Genomic DNA, 18218 nt, shown 5'->3' on the forward strand with positions numbered 1-18218 from the left:
CAGTTCATCGGTCTCAAACTGAATCTTCAGTGGCTGTTGAACAATCGAGCGGCCAATGAAAGGAGGGCTATGACTTGTCTTCTCTCGTCCCGCAGGTGGGACGGCCGACTGAAAACATTCTCCAGGCAAGCAACTCTTTTGACTAAAGCAAAATGTGATCCATATGTAATGCTAGAGAGGATTAAATATTTACTGGTTGGAATTCTGCAACAGATGGAAGAATTGGGATGGATCCCTTACTTTCCTGGGAAAGCGAACACACAATCTCTAAATCCCATAACCTGAGCGCACGTAACTTGGCTCGCTGGTTCCACCCCACAGCCCTCCCGCCCACCCTGCGCAGGGACAGACGCTCGGGAGCCAAGGCTGGCCCCGACTCATGTGTGACAGTAGCGCTCAGTAATGCCTTAGAAAGCTGCAGCCTTTGGGAACACACTCAAATCCCTCTTTGGAATCTTTAGAGCAAAACCATATTGCAAGAAGTGATTCCCCTCAGCTGTGTGAATTATGAGGCTCCACCGGACGAAACGAGTCTCACGGGTCAATGACTTTGTTTCATCCCAGCTTGTCTTATATTTCTACAACCGATTTGTTTCTTGGACTTCCAAGATCTGCGAATTGCAGGTGTATGCCCGTGAAGTGGCAGAATCTATTTGCACTTTTGTTTCTTAACTACTTATAGTCAGGGCTACTAAAATTCAAATATTTGCATACTTATTTAGAAACCAAAAGTCAGTTCGTTGAACATTTCTTGGTGTTATTCCCATAATACTTGGAGGTTGAACATATCCATGGTTTTCTTTTGTGATTTCTTATTATCACGTTCTTATATATACGTTCTGAGCATAAAATTGTTTCCAGTGACTGTTTTTGAGTACCTACAAATTACGCATCTGATGTTACCATGTCAATTTGATTTGTTCAATTGTAAATTATTCAGTATTTTCTAAGCAGACAACATATTATTTCCTCTAATAAACTACTGATGGGTGCTTTGACGTGTAATAATATGCCATATTTTCTTCCAACAGCCAGGACCCCGGGCCTGAAACAGTGTTCTTTGTTAAGACAATACAAGTTTTAATACTATTAATCCATGGTGTAATAACAAGAAAAATGCCACTTATGTATGTTTATTTTCCCCAGGCATTCTAGATATTCTGCAGATGGTCTCAGAAGAATGTATAGCTCCTTGGAAGCAGAGCTTAAAGTCAATGTGATTTTATTAGAATTAGCAACGAAGGAAACAAGAAAATCATTTCCTAAACACAAGGCCATAAACCATTTCTCATGCAAAAATCGCTTAAACTGCTGTCTTTATTTCCTTGCAGCCTTAGTTGAATAACATAGAATTACGTTCTTCTGGAGGGGTTCCAGTAGCCTTCTTCAGGTTCTTTTATCAAAGTTACATGTGTGTCTAATAATGTATTTGTGCTAGCCCACAATTTTTATTGTCCTTTCCAGGGAAGACGAATGATGGGGCTGGAGTTATATCCATAGTATTTCATTTTTCAAAAATAAAAACCCGAAGCAAAGTTGCAAAATGACATTCAATAGAGGCGGACGGAATGGGGATTACGCGAGGCTCTGTTATATTCATTCTTCCTGGATTTATGTTTGTTAGATTGTTTCAAGGGTGGTTTCTGGCTTGTGCGTGTTTGTGGGGGCAGGAACGTTCTGTATTTTCCAATCTCCTGGTCATCAACAATAAATAGGATCTTTGCTTCACCCTAATCAGTAGGCATGTTTTGGGATAGAGACAATGACTTAAAGAAAATATAAAAGTTATTATTCACAAGATAAGAAGCTCAGAAGTAGAGTGGCTTCGACATTAGTTAATGAGCTGCTGACACTAATCCAGTCTGAGGGTCTTCCTAGGGCCCGGCTCTACCTGACCAGCATGTCATCTCAGCCTCTGTCTTTCATGGCCACAAAGTGCTATTTCTTGGGCCAGCCCAGTGGCGCAGTGGTTAAATGCCAATGTTCTGCTTCGGTGGCCCGGGGTTCGCCAGTTCGGACCCCGGATGCGGACATGGCATTGCTTGGCAAAGCCATGCCGTGGCAGGCGTCCCACATATAAAGTAGAGGAAGATGGGCATGGATGTTAGCTCAGGGCCGGTCTTCCTCAGCAAAAAGAGGAGGATTGGAAGTAGATGTTAGCTCAGGGCTAATCTTCCTTAAAAAAAAAGAAAAAGAAAGCCCATTTCCTCTTCTAGGGGAGTGACAAGCCTTGTCCACTGTCCCTGAACAAAATGTCAGCTCGTTGCAAAAGCCAGGGTCACTTGGACCTTAAATAATTAGTCAGTGCATGTGACCCAGTTAGTCAGGTCAAAAGACTAATTTTGGGGGAGTTATCTTCAGGGTTGCCTGCTCATTTTCCCAGAAAATTTCTCATGTGTTCACTTACACTGGATACACGCACTTGGACCTAAATGCCTCTTACCAGCAAATATTTTAGGATATAAAAATAAATACTATTTGGGGCTGGCCTGGTGGTGTAGTGGTTAAGTTCGCACACTCCACTTTTTGGGGTTTGCAGGTTTGGATCTCAGGTACGGACCTACACACCGCTCATCAAGCCATGCGGTGGCAGCATCCTACATAGAAAATAGAGGAAGATTGGCACAGATGTTAGCTCAGGGCCACTTTTCCTCATAAAAAAATCAATCAATCAATTAATTAATTAAATTAAAATAAATATTACTTGAACAAAATGTCATAAGATTGAGTGGATGGAAGTATACATCGTCAAGTTCCTTACTACTCATTGTTTAACCTTGCTCAAAAGTCTCCTAGGAAATAAATTCTAGTTTTGAAGCTTGTCTTTTGCAACATTGTATTTAGTAGAATTTCCTTCCCACCTACCTTGATCCATCACGGTTCTGCTTCATTTTGCTGTCGTCTGGCAAAGCAATTGCGAGGAACCATTGCTCACATCAAATCTTTTGAAACAGTGTGCACTCCACAAAGTAAAATAAAATTAATAAAAACCTCACCAAACTAGAATTACTATTCCATTCTCTTTGTTGTCTTTAATTTCTAGTTTCATCCTTGCAAACCGTCCGGTCAAATGGGTTGAGGAAGCGTGAGAGACTGCTGGAAAAATGAAACTATACTTATAAGGGCCAAAAGGTAAATTAAACAAAGTAAAACTTAGCGTGCAGAAAGACTGTAGGGATGGTTTGAGTAATCCTGCCAAGTTTTAGTTTGGTTGCAAAGCAATGGAAAATGATGAAAGTTGCATTTCTACCCCGAGTTTTAATAGATCATTAATCGGGGTCAACCAATCCACCATTTTATTAACAACATTTAGATGTGTTATTGAACTACTTGAGATAAAAATGAAAAGTAGCAATATTCACAGCGCTTTGGCTGGAAGAGTTTTTCGTTTTCTTGCTGCTGGTGAAGGAATGTGCAGAAGCCAGTCCCGGCCGTGTCGGAGAGCCCAGAGAGGCGATTTCCAGGCTTGCTTTCAGTCCCTTCACTGCTTTCCGTCTTCCTTGTGTTTTTCAGCAGAAAGAAACATTAAATTGTTTTTTCTACTTCTCACTTCTACTAAAAAACACGTAACGTTTTGGAGACGATAAAATGAAACGCAGAGAAATAGATATTCCTGTAATAAAGATGAGGCCGTATTTGACTCAAAATATTAACGAAGAAAGGCACACCTATTTCTGCTTTTATGTGGTCAAATTGCAGGCCTTCAGCCGTCCAGATTCACACCGGTTTAAGAGATTGCCGTACGCAGAAAAATAAACGCGGCCCCCAAACGCCACAGCAGCGTCTCGTATTCTCTCTCTAGTTTGACAGTCCAAGGAAGCCAAATATTTTCCACTTTATAAAATCTTTAAAACCACCAGGGGAGATGTGCTGGCATTGTCGATGCTGGAGCCGAAAGCGCCTCAGCTAACCACATGGAAAAAGCATACGGAGACCAGATTTTTCCAGGCCATAATTCAGCGGGAGCTGGGGCCTCGCTTCCAGCACCAGAAGTCTTAGGAGGTGACTGGCAACTTCACAAGAGGCCAAAGTTTTCAAATTGGATGAAGGATGAGGGTAGGGAGGACAAACCTCATTTACAGCAGCGATTAGGCTTTTTCCTGTCATTTCTTCCCCACTTAAAATGGCACTAACGCGATTTTGTGTTGACTAAGAAAAATAATATGATGTGAGTTTTCTCTGTAGGCGCCATTTATTTGGATAAGAACCTTCCGAAGAGAAAAAGATAGTACCTCACAGCTGAGTTTGGATTTTGTTAAAAAAAAAAAATCTAGGTCCGTCGTTCGTTCAAACCTTCATGAATTTGTTGACAAAGTCAACAAACACTGATTGTATCCCTATTCGAATGTTCCTGATGGAGACAGTGTATCAGAGCCAATTAGGAGCCTAATTCTGGAGTCAGGCTTCCTGGGTTCAAATCGGAGTTCCACCAGTTATCAACTGGGGCCCCTGGGGAATGTCTCTCAACCTTTCTGAGTCTCTGTCTCCTCATCCATGTGGTAAGAAGACTAATAGTAATCGTGTCATGGATTCATGTTCCTGGCACTATTAGGCAGAAAACACAGGGATAAGTGATTCTGTTCACTAATAGCTACTCTTTTTTTTTTTTTGGTGAGGAAGATTAGCCCTGAGCTAACATCTGTGCCAGTCTTCCTCTATTTTGTATGTGGGATGTAGCCACAGCATGGCTTGAAGAGTGAGATGTAGGTCCATGCCCAGGATCCGAACCTGTGAACCCTGGGCTGCTGAAACAGAACGTGTGAACTTAACCACTGTGCCACCAGGCCAGCCCCACTAACAGCTACTCTTGTTGCTAAAATTCACGGCTCTGTAGAGAATGTACACAGTAAAGGCCCTCATGCAGTGCAGTTACCACTGTTTCAAACAATGTTTCTCTCTGCTCCATGATAACATTGTAATTTTATTGTATTCGTATCAACTGTAGGATATATTCTGGCTAAATAACAACTTTAAACATACTCGCCTTCCATTTTTAATTCAGCAGAGTGTCTGAGGATGCCTAACTTGCTGTATTTGCCATCATACCTAAGTCAAATATGCCTCCATCATATTTGGGTGTTTTTTGGGTTTTTTTACATATATGATCACATAAATGATCAAAATGAGTAAATGAAAGGAAAACTTACCCCTAAAATTATGCAGACACTCTGCCATTGCTTGAGTTCTTCCTAGAACACACACACGCACGATTTACATATGTAGTTCCACTTCTCTTTATTCCTTATGAAGTATATTCAGTTCCACTTGCAGGTGAAGAGGCCTCGCCCCCAGAGCGCTGCGGACATCTCACCTGAGAACAGCCTGACATATCTGCCCTGCCCCACGGCAGACCCCGCACTGCCCATCGTGAGGCCCTGGGGACACGCCCTGGGCGAGCACACCGCCTTGTTCCTGCGTCTCTGCTCGTAGCACCACAGACAGTCCACACCAAGGGCTCACGGACCCTCGACGTCTCATGCCCTTGAGTAGCTCCCGGGGGATGCTATTGGCTCGGCTGTTAAGATTCCCCTCTGCTGTTCCCTGTCGCCGGCCACGCAACCGAGAAATTCTGTGCAAGTGGTTTTGTGGAATTTGGAGAAGGTCTGAGGCGCGCTCCATGGGGGGCAGGTGCAGTAAGCGCCGATGCAGACACTCTGACACTGAGGCCGCTCTGGGGACAGGGCCGTGAGGGCCACCTGGCCCGGCACGCCATCTTATGCCTTCTCTTTCCTGTGGCTGCTTTTGAAAGTCCTTCCCATGAAAATTTTATAAAAGTGTTAGTCTATTTTTCTGATACTTTTATGCTTTTAATTTTTACGTTGTTTTTAAAAAATTAATTTAACTATTGTTAGGTCTTGTGCTAGTTTGCTGTTGCTGCTGTGACAAGTTATCGCGCACGCAGTGGCTTCATCACGCCTGTTTCTTATCTTACCGTTCTGGGGTCAGGCGTGCTGTGTGGGTCTGGCTGGACTGAGGTCAAGCCATCAGCAGGCTGCGTACCTCCCGGGGGCTCAAGGGGAGATGTTTCCTTCTCATCCGGATCACTGGCAGAATCCAGCTCTTCGCAGTAGTAGGACTGGGTTATTATTATTATTAATTTTTGCTGGCTGTGAGCTGAGAGTCTTTCTAGCTTCCAGAGGTTGCCGCGTTCCTTGGCCTGTGGCCCCTTCATACTCCTTCGAAGCTGCCATGATGGACTGAGTCCTCCTCACACAGCATCTCCCTCACTCACTCTTCTGCCCCTTCTTGCTCCATTTCTGAGAAATCGTGTGATGGTCTTGGTTCCACCTGGATGGTCGCCCCATCACAGTGCCAGCTGATCGGCAACCTCAATTCCAGCTGCAGCTTTAATTCCCTTTCCGCCACGTAACCTGACGTGTTCATGGGTTTCAGGGGTCAGGATGTGGACACCCTTGGCTGGGCCATTATTTCACCCACCACAACTGTGCGCCACCCCCCCCCCCCCCCCCCCCCCACCGTTCTGGGCACAGCTCTAGGTACTGGCTGTGGATGCGACAGCAGAGACCAAGTCAGGGCACCTGCCTCACGGGGTTTACGTCTCAGGGTGTGTCCAGTCCTGGTGCTGTGGAGGTTGGAGAAGGGTGAAGACTCCTTGCTGCCCGTGGTGTCCAGAGGTGGGGTCAGTGTTCCCTCCCCCACGTCTGGGTGGGCACTGGGCCTCTGAAACCACAGAACAGGACAGAAGTTCCTTCCGGGCCCAGCTCTTAGCAGACAGGCAGCTTCCTGGCTCTTGTGTGAGGAGACGACCACGACGTGAGGAATCCCAAGCTGCCACGTGGAGAGGCCCATGCAGGAGGGACCCGGGGCTCTGGCTGAAGCCCTGGCTGTTCCAGCACCAGCTCACCAACATGCACCGCGTTTGAGCGAACCCCCACGGGCAGTAGTACTGACTTCCCACTTGTCTTGGCATCTCCAGAGCCTGGTCAAAGGCCCATAAGTGTTCAGATATTTGTTCAGTTTAGCCAACAGGTACATTTCCTCGGCCAGCAGGTCCCTGACACAGTTAAAGGGAATTCCTCAGCTGGAGCTTCCTGGGGAAGGATAGCCCACTATCTGAGCCCTTCTCCAATTCCTGACCCACAAATCCCCGATCAAAATGAAATGGTTGTTTCAAACGACTTAACTCTGGGGTAGTTTGTTGTGTAACAATAGAGAACCAGAACAAGCGTTTAATCAGACTAATATTTATCTGCATTTTGGTAGGAAGTGGCGAGCTAGAGATGCAGAAGTAAATTTTTCATTAAAGTTAATTATCCTAGCCCGATTCAGTGGGTAGAAGATCCTCTCTCTGCTGCTTTTACAGACGGGATGTGCACTGCTCAGAGGTTTGTGGGGCTGTTTTTGACACGTTCACATGCATTCACTTATTGTGTGTATTTCTGAAGGTCCTGTTGAGGTCACTCTTGCCCAGGAAACTGTCTCTGTGTCCTCCGTCCGGACTCACCGCGTCCTCTTCGTGGTCCGCGCACCTGTCACAGGCCTGACACTGTCACGGCACCGATCTCGTGGGACCCCGATGATCATTTCAAGTCCTGTCTCCATTCCACTGACCCCATCAGAGGCAGCAAGTATTTCTTATCGGTCTCGGCAGCTCCAGCACGGAGGACAGAGGTTTGCATGCGGTAGATGCTCAAATATTTGTTAAGTTGAACCAAAGTGTACATTGTCTAGGCCAGTCGATCCCAGGCTTCTGTGCGTTTTTGAATAAGTAAAACATAAAAGGTGGGGAAATGGAATATGTTGCCAATTTTTTACTTTTCAAAGTAAGATTAATAGAAAGAACCCACAAAACAGCCTTGAAAAATCTGCCGTAATTAACGTTACGTCACACAGCAGCATCCGTGTGAACTCGAGCATCTGGGGAGGCTCTGCTCTGAGGATGAAGGACCTTCGTTTAAACGGGGTGCATTTTGACTTACGGGAGGCCCATTCCATTGTCGGAAAAGGGGTGCTTTGTAGCAGCTGTCTGGGCCATGTCCTGCTAGAGCAAACAAGGAGCTGAGTTATTTCTGGAGTGAAAGTGCCAAGGGAGAGGTTGTGGAGGGAGATGGGCCTAGGGAGAGGGAGGTTCAGAAGAGGTGAGCAGGGAGCCGGGACGTTCTGGGAGAGCACAGAGATTCTGGGGGAGGGTGGGAACCACACAGCCAGTGCAGGGCGAGCGGGAGCCCAGAACAATGATAATCAGAGAGCGGAGGTTTTGAGTTCATGACTGGAAGCACGGCAGCGCCTGGCAATGTCAACGTCTTGGATGTCAGCTGTAGCCAGATGGGCACGTCCCACCACGTGCCATGGAGCCTCTCGATCTCTCTGGATTGGGAAACAAGCCATATCGGCTTTTACTGGCATGTTTTCTCCAGACACCCAACTGGGTTTGCCGTAACATGTGGTCATTTTCTCCTCCTTCCCCTGATAAATCTGTCTCCACCAGTGTTCTTGGACTTTGCTTAGACTGCTGGCCAGGGCAGGGCTTTGCACCTGTTCCTGCACAGGGAAGGATGTCATGCATCATCTGACCCCTGTGTGACCCCACACCTGCTCCCGCAGGGTCCCTGAGCGTCTCCATCCCACAGAACAATTCCTTCTCTCCATCTGGTGGCCTGTAGTCTGTCTTTCACGCAGAACCAAGGATCCTGCAGCCCCTCTTGGTCTGCAGTGCTGGGTTAGGATGTGCAAGCCCAGTCGTTTAACGCACCGAAACAAGACACACGGGACTCCCCAAGCAAGGGGTGTCTCCCAGACCTCAATGCACAGGGCCCTTTCTTCTCCTGGTGCTGACCTGGGATCTGCTGGTAGTCCTGTGGTGTGTGATGTGGAGAGAAATTCACGAGGCATTCGGCACACGTAGAATAAAACATGACGCTCTCTGATTATCATTGTTCTGGGCTCCCGCTCGCCCTGCACTGGCTGTGTGGTTCCCACCCTCCCCCAGAATCTCTGTGCTCTCCCAGAACGTCCCGGCTCCCTGCTCATTCTCATGGAGCAATGGCTCAGGTTCGTGTGTGCTTTAGAATACAATTTCGCTGGATCTCTGCTAACAACTTTGTGGGGATCATAGTTGCCATATAACAGGAAGAAAACGAGGTGCTGCTAATTTAATCAAGTTCAAAGGCTAATGAAAGAGTACGCGTGCCCAGCCAAGGCCGGGGCCACGACCCCTTAGTATGAGGAAAAGGATCTGTTCGCCTCATGGAAACTGTGGGGTTTTCCTCGCCACCCTGTCATGGGTCCCGCCTATCAAGATGCAGTAAAATTCATTCACACAGTCAATAAGCAATTGTGTGATTGTTATTCAGATGCTCCTTTATCTATTTGTTCATAAGACATTAAAGGGAAGAAATTTACTTTGTGCTTAAAATGCATTATTTAAATGTTGGTATTTCATTATTTTATACATACTCTGATGCTATTTACTAGGCGAAAGTTGAACTGGAGTCATTATTTTCTGTTAAATATTAAGGGTCCCTGCTAAAAAGAAAAACTGGGCTTTTCCTCATCCTTTCCCCAGAAAAAGATAATGTGACTGAGACAATCACTCTCAAAGAGAAAAAACATCCAGGCCTCTGAGATTGTGGCAGTGTTTTGGGAAGGTATGCTTTTAGAAAAGGTAGTTTTTATAATTAAATAGTGCACTTTGCATGACCAAAGAAGGAATAATGAATTCAAGCCAATTATGAGCACTAAGTAATAATCTAAACAGAATTTCCTTTCCAGAATGGAAAGGCAGTGTGTAACGCGCTGACATCACCTCGTCCCACGACACACCGTTATCTACAATCTCAGGGAAAAAAGAGGTACAGAAAAATAGACTGGCGAAAACACAAGTTGGACATGGTTGTAAATACCAGACTTTGTTTAGCTCACCTGTAATAATTGTGTAGTAGGTAGAAAGGTTTTAAAATGCAACGGAATGGCTATCTGAATGCAGGTTTTCTGAAACTTTATTGGATTGAGGAGAAATTAGGAAATATTTTGGAGGCAGGGAACATCTCACATGAGAAGGTGAAACCCAGAAGGAGACGGTAGAATCATGGAGATGTGGCTGTATTTCTGAAAATCTGTGGGTTTAGTGCTTGCTGCTGCAGGTTTGTGAGCCCCAGTAACTCCCCAGATAAAATAGGGCAGCTGCCCCCATGAACACTGACTTTGTACGTTCAGATCTGGTATGACTGCTGACCTCAGAAGCAAGACGGTCTTGTAGAGATGCAGAGTTATGTGGACTGAGTTCCACGAGGATGGCAATCAATGGTAACTTCTTTTTTCCAACACAAAAGGGAACCTGGTTCTTTGTGCGGCTCCACTCGCATCTGTAGTGAGATAACATCAGACTCCCAGGAGGTTTTCTCGAGAAAGATAGAATCGCCAGTCTGTTTATACGGAGTTGTGCAGAGCGTGGTATACACAGCTGAACTGCTGGCATCTGACAGGGGAATTTCAGAGGGATGTGGGGGAGAAGAAGGAAGTGAGATGAACCAGCCCGGGCAGGGCAGACGCGGGGGAAGACTAGATTTATGAGCTGAGAATCAATTAAGAATCTGCCAGATGGTACCCAATGTATATCTTGTTCCCTAATCGCCCTGTGAAATCTTAACATCCTTTTTTCCGTTACTCCTGATGTCTTGTAAAGTTGGATCTTTAATAATAAGGAAGTGATAAAGTAGGAAATGCAGCCTGACATAGACAAGAGTTGAGAACATAGGAGAATCAACCGTTTATACACCATATTTGCTGAATGAATTATTTATTCCCTGGAGTACTTGAGTTTGGTGCTTTCACCTAGAAAAGACAGCGAAAGGTGGACACCGTGCAACAGTTAGACAAAATAAACAAACCAGTCCAGAGACTAAGGCTCAGGGTGCTTGATCAGACAAGACTGGTTTTGCCCTGAATAGAGGACAACGGGTCATTAATCTTATGTGTTTATCCAAACTTTCATCCAGACATTTACGAAATCAACACTACGTGTTAGGAAATACATGAGCGTGTTAGGCAAGCACACAGGTCCTGCCACCGAGATGCTTACAGGTTAGTGAGGATCCGGAGACGAGGCACCCAGGATGCAGGATGGTACAGGCGTGCTGTCAATCAGCACAGGGCGAGGGTCTGGAGGCCTCCCAGACGGCTGGGCAGCCTGATGCCCGATCTCCAGGACAGTGTCAGAGCCTTTCCCAGAGGAGAGGACAGGAAAGGTAGAGAGAGGAAGCGATGGTGTGTTCTGGAACATGCCAAGACCAAAGGTCAATCCTTTAAGCTGGGGGCATGACAAAGGAGAGAAACCTGCTCCCTAATTCATGAGCCACTTTATGGCTCAGGGGCTCCTGCAGATGCGGGCTTTTCCCCGACGTGAACTGTTTCTTTTTAAGAGCAGACTCTGTTCTGGCCGCACAAGGAGTTTTCAAATGCTGCTCTTTCCCACTGTCCTGACATTTTTCTTCCTCCTTGGCCGTAACCTTCCATGGCGATTCCTCCGATCTCCTTGCCCTGGTGCGCCAATGATTAGCTTCAGGCCTCTAGCTGCTGGCCTCGAGGCCTCCGGCCAACAGCACATCTCAGTGTCTGCAAAAGGCCCTGGGACTCTCAGGCCGGCCACTCTGGAGCACATGAGAGAAAACGTCTGTTCTCTTTCGATTACTGCTCCTTTCCAGATCGCTGACCCCAGTGAAATCTGACCTGAGTGTTCTCAAATCCATGCTGCCGGGGGACAGAGCTGCCACGGCACAGTGCTGCAAACTTGGCTTAAGACCCAGCTGGAGAACTGGGTTCAACCTGCCTGGAGGTCCTTCATCACCACATGCGTCATCCTTCCTGCAGTGGTCTGACATCTCGCCATTCAGGGCAGGCTGGACCCAAAAGGGAAAATGGAAAATACATTTTATGATCAGATAACACATTTTTGGAGTGGCTACTTTAAACATTTTGTATAAAGACTCACATACTGGAGTATTTTTAGAAGAGTTGTTTTTCTTACTTATCATACTGATTTCCTGGGGGAAAGAAACATATTTTAAAACAGGAAAATATTCTTTTAATAAAGAGCGACTCTAAATTTTCCCTCAAGAGTAAAATAACTTAATGTCTGCCCCTCACCGTATGTGGGGGCCTTCTGGGAGGATCCTCCCAGGCTAAGAAATTCTGGGAACTTCCCGTCTTAATCACAGGACTGGTCCCCTGGCTGATGAAACCCAGCCTGCCTCTCTCCCCTGGGCCACAGCCAACTGGATGAGCCACGAGCATCTGACCTAAGTGAGCCCATCAGATCGTTAGTCCTGGAAATTGGGGAATGAGACTCAGCTGGTAAGGAAGTGGGAGGTGTGGTGTGGCTGTAATCTACCACACGGACCAAAGAAGGAAAAGCCAGGCTTGCTTGTGGAGAGAAGAACAGAGTGGTCATCGCAGGGAGACCCCATGCACCCCTCCTCTGCGTCTCACGAATCGCCTGTAGCTTTACAACAAATGGTCCAACTTTGTCTTCTCCCAGGACAAGTGGGATGCTATTCTAATGACCAGATGGCCCTGCCTGATACACCTATTACATTTTTGGGTAAATATTGGATGTCCGAAATTCACAGACAAGTTCCTATGGGCTGGAGTTTGGGTTCACTGTTGACAAAACCTGGAATCCCCACTCCAGCTCTCTTATCAGCACCTGGAGCTTTCTCTCCTTCATTTCTGAGGAAGTGGAACCGAGTGACACACAGGGGGAGAGTCTCCTGGCCTCGTGTGCCAACATCAGGAGGGCTCCAACCTCAATCCCCCATTTGGGGATGGGGTGCGGGGTGGTCCTTATGTTGTCTCTCCCTGCCTTTCCCTCTCTGGAGAGTAAAAAATATAAAACTGGATCATTTCTCTCTTTGCAGTTCAGAAGATCTTAGATGTTTGAAGGACGTCCGTGGAGCTTTTGGAAATGAAGGCTGCCCACTCGCTTGGTCCCGCATTTCTCTACTGCTGAGCCTCCAACCCAAGGACCTCCTCTGACTTTAATCGCCAATTCGAGAAACACTGTCTTCGCTGAAGTCTTTCGCGTGGAAACTTTAGAGCTGTAAAATCTTAGGGATTAGATGCATTGGCCTCTGTGTTTTAGATGAAGAAGCCAACCCTTTGAAAGGATAAGTCAATTTGCTAAGTTACAGAACTAATTAAAAGCAGATTTTGGGACTAAAACTCAATTTTCCCAACTTGCAGTCCAAACACTCTCCTTGGTCTTAACTATTTGAAATTACTTTTTAATCGTGTATCTTCATCTTTGCTAGAATGCCTCTTTCCAGCTCATGCTGAATCGTGCCCTGAAGCCGTGTGCTCCACTGGACTGCTGTGTATCTTTAGGGCAGCTTAGGATCAAAGCCCTTTCTGGTGATATAAACCCACAGTTTTCAGAAGTTTCTCTCCAACTCAGCCATAAGCAATTTCTTTCTCCTGGACTGTAGTAAATAATTAAAATTTCCCTGTTCCTTTTATCTTTTCTTTCCTTCTCTCTGATCTAAAGGAAAACAGAGGATATTACATCTAATCATGACCGGAAGCGAAAGCATTTCCGCATTAGCAATGCGAATCCCTGGATTTGTCTCATCAGAAGAAATTGTCCCAACCTTTACTTTTTGTGTATGTATTTGTCTTTTGTTGGTTTGGCAAAGCTTGTGCTTGTTACGACACTTGATAAAGTACTCCATTTGGACTCGGGCTGTTCCCCCAAAATGCCATGTTGTTTCAAATGCTACTGAGATCCAGGATCCTGGGGAATTTCCACGAACTGTTGAGCCAAATTAGTAGACTAATGCGGAAACAAGTAATTGGTGGCCCACTTGTACTGTGCTTCCCCAGACACAGCGACTTACAGACTCAGGAGACGTCTGCCTTCTGTCAGGACCCAGCATCACTTCCACCTGGTGGGTGCCAGCTCCCGGGTGACCAGAGGGCTCTTCCCTCTCCCCTCCCTGGTCTTCCTTCCTTCACCGAAAGACTCCTGGAAACACCACGTCAGGAAATGTGTGTGTGAGAGCCTATGAGCATGCGCATGTGTGCCTGTGAGTACATGCATGTGCATGCCTACAAGCTTGAGTGTGCAAATATGTATGTGTGTGCTTGTGAGTATGAGTTTGAGAGTGTGTTTGTGTGAGTCTGTGCATGTGTGTGAGCATATGCCTTGTGAGCACATGCGTGTGACTGTGTGCATGTGTGAGTGTGAGTGCATGAGTGTGTACATGTATGTATATGACCACGTGTGTGTGTGTGTGTGTGTGTTTTGGGGATGCTGGTATGAGAACTGACTTACGGATCACTGAGAGGGGATAGATCATCATAAAATAGGCCTAAACAGATTGAAGAACTTAATTAATTAATTCATTTGTGAGGAATATTGGCCCTGAGCCAACATCTGTTGCCAATCTTCCTCTTTTTGCTTGAGGAAGATCGTCGCTGAGCTAACATCCATGCCAATCTTCCTCTATTTTATGTGGGACTCCACCACTGTGTGGCTTGACAAGTGGTGCTAGGTCCGTGCCCAGGATCTGAACCTGTGAACCCCGGGCCACCAAAGCTGAGCATGTGAACTTAACCACTACACCACCAGCCAGCCCCAAGAACTTAATTTATGATATCAGCAGCATCTGCACTACTGTCGGAAAGAGTGAACTGCTGAAAAAATGGTGTTTCCATTTTTCTATATTCTACACTGCTTGTGTGCAGTTAGAATATTGTCTCTGCCATCCTCCAAGATGGTCTCCAGAGAAGCTGAGTTGTGTGTAAAAATCTGAATCAGCAATTTACGGATTGGAGATGGTAGATCAAAAATACACATCATCTCACATCTCATTCTCTTGTGAAAACTCCACCAAAATCTAAGATAAGGGAATTTTGTTAGAAAAGCAAATAAATCCACAGGAGGGGATAAAATAGCAATAGAGTTCTGGACGGTGGAGACAGGCTGATGAGTGGTGCCTGATTTAGCAGATACAAAAGAACCGCACGGCAGCAGAGCGGACAGCAGGGAGCAGCCTGAGTCGTGCTACAGAATCTCAACCCCCGGACATCGCAGCCCAGCCAGCTCTGGGATCGGGGCTAAGGGTGGGGCTGAAACAAGCAGGATGGTGAGCACTGTTGGAAAGGAGATTCAAGGGCTCTCTGGGTGCCATCCTCCACCCCCTGCTTTTGGGCACGAGCCCTGACCTCATGGGAGCAGATGAGAGCGGAAGATGCCTCTAGAGAGGTGAAGATGCAGGTATCAGGTGCTCCCCAACGATTGGCTCAACCAGGTAACCCCCAACGATGGGCAGAGGTGACAAGGACCGCTCATCTCCTCTGAGCTTCCCGTCAGCCTTTACTGGCCCTACTTCACGTGACCAGACCACCAGGTGGAATGGACCCGTAATGGAAGCCCTGGGCATGAGAGATGAAACCCAAAAACACAAGTGGAAAAACCCCACCTGGAAGGAGCAGAAATTAGGCTGACAGAGCAAAGGAGCTCTGTCATGAACGTCTTCAGAGAGATAAGAAGTTGCTGTACCCCTGAACCAAGAGCAGGGCTCCACAGAAAAGGAACAGTCAGAAAAAAGAACTCAGGAAAAACATAGTTTTTGATGGCTAGCAGAAATTAAAAATTCACTGGAAGATTTGAAAGATAAAAAACAAATCACAGGAACTTGGAACAAAGGAGAGAAAATATTAGAATATTTTGAGATCAGCCTGGAAGTTTCAACATCCAAATAAAAGCAGGTATAGAAGGGGAAAATAAAGAAAAGGGAAAAATTAACAATCAAGGAATTCAAGAAGATTTCCCAGGCCACTGAGCCACGCATTGCCAGATGCAGAGATCTTGCCAAGAGCCCGGCACGGTGGATGGAGGCAGCCATAGCAGGGCGCATAGGGGAAACGTCGGAGCTTGCAGCCACAGGAAGATGCTCGAGGTTTCAGAGAAAAAGACAGGTGCATGCCAAGGCTTTGTACTTCTCAAAAGAAACACCCAGAAGGCAGAAGACGATGGGAAAGACCTTCAGGCTTCTGAAGGAAATCAATTTCTAACAGGAAATTCCCCACCCAGTGAAATTATCCATCAGGAGCCAGGATAGAAGAAAAACCTTTTTAGACATGCAAGGTCTTAAAAACGCTGCTGCCCACACACCGTTTCTCAGGAAGAGAGTGGATGATGATCTCCAATGAAATGAAAGAGTAAACCAAAGAATAAGATGCTTGGGAGAGAGAGTGAGATTACAAAGGAGAGGTGTGTGGGGGACCCCAGATGACAGCTGGGCACCCCCGTCCAGATCCCTGTAGCCCTGGCTGCACCCATCTCACCTCGGGATGCAGCTCTGGCCACAACTTTATCTGGTCTGCTTGACGGGCTGGGGAGGTCCTGCTCTCTCCCACAGCCAGTGCCCTGGATCAGCAGAGGACAGTCACTCATCCTAAAAGGCCATCTGCTTAGACCCACAGCTCAAGGAAGGCAGAGGACACAGCTTCCTACTGGGCATCCCGAGCCAGGTCCTAAAACAGCCTCGCAAATGCTCAAAGCCGAGAGGCCTGGCCCACTGTCGCCCTCATGGCTGCCCTTGTGCATCTCAGGATAGCCGAGGCCATCACAGCCCAGAGACCCTTGACCTCCCTGCCAGCTTCCGGTGGGAGGGTGCCATCCCCATCTGCGCATGGCCAGCATGTGCTGGCGCTCGTCTTCCTACAGCTAAACTGGACACACACAAGCGCACGTGTATTTGAAGATATATAGACACACAGACACACATGTAGATTTTAGGAGACGTGCAAACACACACACGTGTATCCTATATATGTATCCACTAATATACATCTATCCACTATGTATGTACACTAATATAGACAGATTCATACATACATATATGCAAAAGTGGTAAATTGATAAAGAAAAGTGATGACTAAGACACGTGCCCAGCTAGTGACGACCTCTGGGGATGAGATGGAAGATTTGATCGCAGAAGGGCAACCTGGGTAAGTTTAAATTAATAATTAATTACAAAATAATGCTTGAAAATCCTTCTTAAAAACTTAGAACCTGGGGCCGGCCCCGTGGCCGAGTGGTTAAGTTCGCGCGCTCCACTGCGGTGGCCCAGGATTTCGCTGGTTTGGATCCTGGGCGTGGACATGACACCACTCGTCAGGCCATGTTGAGGCTGCGTCCCACATGCCACATCTAGAAGGTCCTGCAACTAAGATATACAACTATGTACCAGGGGGGATTTGGGGAGATAAAACAGAAAAGAAAAAAAAAAGATTGGCAACAATTATTAGCTCAGGTGCCAATCTTTAGGGAAAAACAAAACAAAACAAAACTTAGAACCTTACAAATAAGTTCCAATAACAGATTCCTCCCCCACATCCTTCTCCTCCTCCTGAATCTGGTGTGGGTTTTTTCAGATCATTTCAAATATGGAGATATTTATATATATACCTGGGCATTATTGTTTTGGAACAACAATAAAATGCGACTATGAAGTAAGACACTGACCTGTTTGTTGTAAGATGTCCTCTTAGGTTGTAAACGTAAGAATTTATCTCTCAGAAAGGAACAGCCCCCTGCAGTAATGCGGTCCCGGCAAATACTCACCAGGATATTCTGTACTGCAGTTGAAATTCTTTATTATGGTTATACATCAACGGTGTATTGTTTTAATAGTTAGAATGTAGCCTTAGTTATCTTTCTGATCATAAGTATGTAATACACTAGGTAGAAAGAAAGAGAAAATCCATATTGACTACTGCATGTGCTGTCTCTGGATTTATTTAATGGCAAAAATATAATGTGAGAGAAAAGGCAGAAGTCTGACAAAGTTCTCATCTGAAATTCTCAAAATCCACGGGCGTTTGATGATTACGGGCTGGAAGGCACTGGCTGCTCGGCTCTGTGCAGGATTAACTTGGATGAATCCTTCGCTGAGGTGGGTGGGCCCGGAGATTTCTCTGGATTCGGCTAACGCTTCTAATTAAACACGCGCCATTTGGAAAAGTAATTTCAGAAGTGTTGCCAGGCATTTTCCGGCTTAGTTTTCAAGCATGATAATTTAAGGAAAATTGGATCCATATGTTTGTGTAACTTAAATTGTAGCCTTGGACGACTTTTTTCAAAATTATTTAACGTGTAAGAGGCTTTATTCCCTAAAAAGAGAAGTCATACTGCTCCATCTGCACGGCTGCCAAGTGAATCTGAATACCCCCAATTCTTGTTTCCGTGGGCATTA

At 46.1% G+C, this 18218-nt stretch overlaps 1 protein-coding gene across 12 annotated transcripts in view; it reads left to right on the forward strand.

Moving 5' to 3' along the window:
- WDR27 (WD repeat domain 27) overlaps positions 1-15751 on the forward strand; it is a 213997-nt gene extending 198246 nt beyond the window's left edge. For 7 of the 12 annotated variants that reach the window (XR_011535545.1, XR_011535543.1, XR_011535546.1 and 4 more), the window contains 2 exons: positions 7407-7632; positions 12876-13695. Coding sequence is in view for 3 of the 12 variants with exons in the window: in XM_070603052.1 (XP_070459153.1) it covers positions 12876-12890 (15 nt within the window). In the remaining 9 variants the exon portion in view is untranslated. Of the gene's footprint in view, positions 1-7406; positions 7633-12875 lie in introns of all 12 variants that reach the window. The other 5 variants (XM_070603052.1, XM_070603049.1, XM_070603055.1 and 2 more) reach the window with 3 other exon arrangements.
- Positions 15752-18218: the final 2467 nt, after the last annotated feature.

This window comes from Equus przewalskii, chromosome 32, assembly GCF_037783145.1.
Source record: "Equus przewalskii isolate Varuska chromosome 32, EquPr2, whole genome shotgun sequence".
NCBI lineage: Eukaryota > Metazoa > Chordata > Mammalia > Perissodactyla > Equidae > Equus > Equus przewalskii.